The sequence below is a fragment of the Pygoscelis adeliae genome, unplaced genomic scaffold, assembly GCF_000699105.1.
Source record: "Pygoscelis adeliae isolate BGI_AS28 unplaced genomic scaffold, ASM69910v1 Scaffold97, whole genome shotgun sequence".
Lineage (NCBI taxonomy): Eukaryota > Metazoa > Chordata > Aves > Sphenisciformes > Spheniscidae > Pygoscelis > Pygoscelis adeliae.
The window spans coordinates 395,544-399,903 of NW_008825152.1; the positions used below are offsets into that span (position 1 = coordinate 395,544).

Here is a 4,360-nt window from a genome sequence, read left to right on the forward strand (position 1 = left end):
CTGTTTACCACTAGACTAAAGCACTGTCTACTATATCTTTTCCCCATGAGAAGGGATTAATGGATTTTAGGCCAATATCCTAGCCCCTTGGGAGGAGCATGTATAATGACAAGAACAAAAAGTGAGCATTTATCTTGCAATTCTCTGTTTTATCCCCAGCTGAAGTCATACTATTGGATTCCTTTGGAAACAGAGCCATCAAGACTCTACACTAAAGTTCCTGCTGCTTCTGAAGCCCCCGTGAAAAGGAAGGGCTGAGAGCTGATCACATCTTTCATAGGAAGGAGATGACTAGTCTAAATAGTCACTGAAGCTACTACTGCTGTCTCAAAAATATCTGACAAGGGATGAATGCTCATTTAGCTGGGATGGAGGACACTAAAATGAGGATGGAGACTGGCAGGAGGGCAGCTGTCTTTGTTCTGAGAAGGGATTTTTGGGAGTTAGGATGCTTGGCATGAGTGATAGTTCTGTTGGTATGTGGACAATCAGTAGCTTGGTATACAGGAGTTTAGTAAAATTGCATATATGGCTTTCCAGCAGTGAGCACTTTTTTTGTTGTTTTATGAGGCTCTTAAACTCTTCTTTCCAGTGGCAGTTCCCTTTTTCTTATTTCTTCTCTCTGTGCCGTAAACTTGGGAAACTTTGCTGCATGGGAGCACAGATACTGCATGGCAAATGGAGAATAACCACATCTCACATTTAACTTGTTGACGAGTGTGCTTTCCTGGGATGCGAGTGCTGGAATCCCACTACCAGGCAAAGTCCAGGTCTCTGACTCTCTGGGTGAGTGTTGTTCCTCTCCCAACTGACATAACAGCAACACCTCTTCCTGAACCCAGCATTGTCCCAGTGAATTAGGTACAGTCTGAACATCTCTAAGAAGTCAGACTTTTGTTGACATCTAAGCCTCTCCCTGCCCATGCTGGTGTTGGCATATCTTGATCTTCTTGAGCTTCAGAGCTTGTGCAGAGCATGTGCTTATGCATCCAGGGAGATATAACTCCAATGAACATGTATATCGGCTTTTAAGCACCACAATGAGTCAGGTAAAGCGGTCAAGCTTGCTCATCAAGTGCTGGTCTCACTCACTTGGGTCAATCTTGTGTCCCTCACCACAGTTCCTCCAGCTCAGGACTGCCATGTCCCTTGTGCACCAGCTGTTGCTGCCCTCTCTGTGCAGTGTTTGGTGCCAGACAGGGCTTTGAACTGTGCAGTCTGAATTGCTCTCTGAAGCTCATCAAGCTGTGTTAATTCCAGTTTCTTGGGCTGAACCTGACCCCAAATATCTGTCTCTGTTTCCAGTATTGCCTGTTTATCTCTTGGCTCTCACTGCAACATCTCGTGTTTCTGTCCCCCAGTTCAGCAGTGACAACGGGATTAAGAGATTGTTCTCACTCACTTGCTTTCTAAAATTTAATACTTGCTGTGTGATTCACAATGATTCCTTGGTTCCTGGTTAGTTTGCAGGTCTCTGGATGATTTCCATGTGTTAGTTAATCACACTTGGGCCTAATTACGGATGTGTGAGTGCATCTGGAGGTTGTAGGCTACTGTGAGAATGAATGCAGAAGTGCTGCGGGTTAGGTCAGCTGAATTGTGCTATAACTCCCATGCCTGGGTAGACTGGATTGACTACAGAAAGATCTAGATAACTAGCTCAGAAATAGATGTCTATAAAGTATGTGGAGGACTAAAATCACAGCTGCAGCTTGACTTGCATCCTCCATAATGAAGGTTATATTCCTTATAAGAGTATGGTCTTACTTGAACAGTGGAGTGTTAGAAATGTCTGTCTTTTGCAGAGCCAGGTAAGTTTTCATCTTGGTCATCTCCATCGGTTAAAATTCTTTACTTTTGAACTGGAGTGTGGTAGGCAACGTGGACACTTGTCATGTTCACCGACACAGACTTTCCTCTTCTCTCTCTGCCAGCACAGACTGGCATTTGCTGTGCAGAAACATACACCTGGGAACATGACCAGTCAGACCCAGTCAGATAATTTAGCTGCAAAAGTGCCATGCTTTTACAAGGAACCCAATAATGGTGCAGCTGTGAAGAACCTCACTTCCTACACTGCTGTGGGGAATTGCTTGTTTGGCATTGTACCAGCTTACTTACTAGTGTCCATCTCCATCTGGTTTGGTTTGCTCAAGTGCTGAGCTCTGCAGGGAAGATGATGGAGTCTGCACTGTTGGTGGGGGTGCTAGCAGCCAGATAGTCTTTGTAGACGTGCTTCAGAGATTGGTCCTGATTGCATCACTCCTTATCCAGCTTTGCTTGTCTGACTCCCACACTCACTTCGTGGAGCAGCATAGCCCAGTTTGCCTGACTCGGGGAGAGGAACAAGAATCAACTGGCTCATCTGTTTGTCCATGTTGAACTACCTGTGGACTTGCAAAGAAAACAGTGGGGTTTGGGGAAGGGGGGGCATAGTCTGCAAATGTTAATGTTGGAGCTGAGATGTGTTGAAATGTACAGTTTAGGAGGTTTCCATTTATCTGTTTGGTATTTTTTTTGGGGGGGGGAGGTTGATACACTCTGTGATTCTTACCTGTTTGGTAATCAGGAATGGCACTCCTGATGAGTGTTGTGCAAATACATGACTCTTCTCAGTTTATTTGCAGCCCTCAAATCTTGCATCAAGATTTGCATGATGTAAAATAATTTCTGTGTGTTCTCAAGCTTCCTAAAGATACTAAGGGAGATAAATTTTGTAAGAAAAATATTGTCTTGCCATGAAAAGTGAAACCATTTGTCTCAAATTTTGTGACATTTTTCAGTTGAATCACATATAAACACGTTGCATTTGGCAATACATTTTTAGTTGACCTTTCCTTTACTTTTTCAGCAAGAAAATATTTTCCAGCAAAAGTCGTGCTTGCTCTAGAAAGGTGATCATTAATAACGTCTCCCTATTGGTCTTTCCTAGTTATGTCTAGTGGTATGGCACCAGTGCACACAAAACCCTGAAAGGACGTGGTTAATGCTTTATGGAGTTAGCTGTGACATACAGTGACCTGCAGCACCACTGAGTAAAACAAATCTCTGTATGTGACGGTGAATGTACTGTGAAGGAAACAAAACTGCAGGGGTGTAAACGTGTCCTCTTCATGAAGTCGAGAAAACTTCCCACCCGAGGTTGCTGGTGACAACACACATGCATTTCTTCTTTCTCCCCACAGTCTGCTACTTTGCCTTGGTGTGTGGTGGAGATGGGATACTAGATCTAATCAGTCTGTATTGATTAATCTTCTGAGCTGGTAAAGTACCTGACCAGCAGCTTTCTCAATATCCTTCCCTTTGATCTCCTTTTCTCCTCCATAACTGCCGTCTTCCATAACTCACTGCTTTTTCTGCTTTCTTTCAGCTTGACTGGGAAAGAAGCTCTGACCCACTTTCCATCCCTGGGACCCTCCACAAACTCTGCCCAGGGGAAGGTCCACGTGAAGCAGTGTGACTTGCTGAAGCTGTCCCGCAAGCAGAAGAGACTTTGCCGGAGGGAGCCTGGCTTGGCAGAGACCTTGCGGGATGCCATCCGGCTTGGGATCATGGAGTGCCAGTACCAGTTCCGCAGTGAGCGCTGGAACTGCAGCCTGGAGGGACGGACCAGCCTACTGAAGCGAGGTACAAGGTAGTCTTTTGTTTGCAGTATAAAATCTCTCTTGGTGCTGTAGCCCCTGGAATATGCATCTCAAATTAAGCAAAGTCGGGCAGTAACCAGGGAGTGCAGAGATCATCTGTTTTGCCTAGGATTGGGAGCTGTGCAATTTGGGCCCTTTTGCCACAAAATATGCCTTATCCTCATCTTTCCTGTGCAGTTTGTCATGGATTGAAAAGTAGAAGGAAGTTCACACCTTGGCTTCTGGATTTTTGTCTGAGACCAGAGTTTCCTAGCTGACCATCTTCCTTGGCTGGCAATCAGGGATGATACTGTGAAAAATAAGAGTTAGTGCTTTATGTCAAGGGACATTTTAAGAAAAGACTCTTTTTAGCTCTTTGGATATTTTCATATGTAAATCTCTGTTGTATTCAGATCCAGAATTTAATCCTAATTTACTGTTTGAAAAAGCTATTTATCAGCATTAAGGTGTTTCGGTGCATGTTTACAAATATTTCCTAAGGCTCTTTCACATATAGTTGGTGTTTCTGCAGAAGTTCAGACAGAGTGGACAGAAGAGCCACTGGCTTCTGTTTCACAGAAGGCTTTAGAGGAAGAAAATGTTCTGTAAGTAAGTTCTGTATTTGAGGTAGGAGGAAGCATAATAAATCCTTTAAATTATAAGAGTTAAATTATAAGAAAAATAGAATGAAGATAGACCCTGAAACTATTTCTTACTAAAAGTTCCCAGAGCATGCA

General features: G+C 43.7%; 1 protein-coding gene across 1 annotated transcript in view; it reads left to right on the forward strand.

Annotated features, from left to right (window-relative positions):
- The first annotated feature begins 1,976 nt into the window (after positions 1-1,976).
- WNT9B (wingless-type MMTV integration site family, member 9B) overlaps positions 1,977-4,360 on the forward strand; it is a 9,169-nt gene continuing 6,785 nt past the window's right edge. Inside the window, exons 1-2 of the mRNA XM_009328405.1 lie at positions 1,977-2,140; positions 3,371-3,627. Of these exons, the coding sequence (XP_009326680.1) occupies positions 1,977-2,140; positions 3,371-3,627 (421 nt within the window). The remainder of the gene's footprint in view (positions 2,141-3,370; positions 3,628-4,360) is intronic.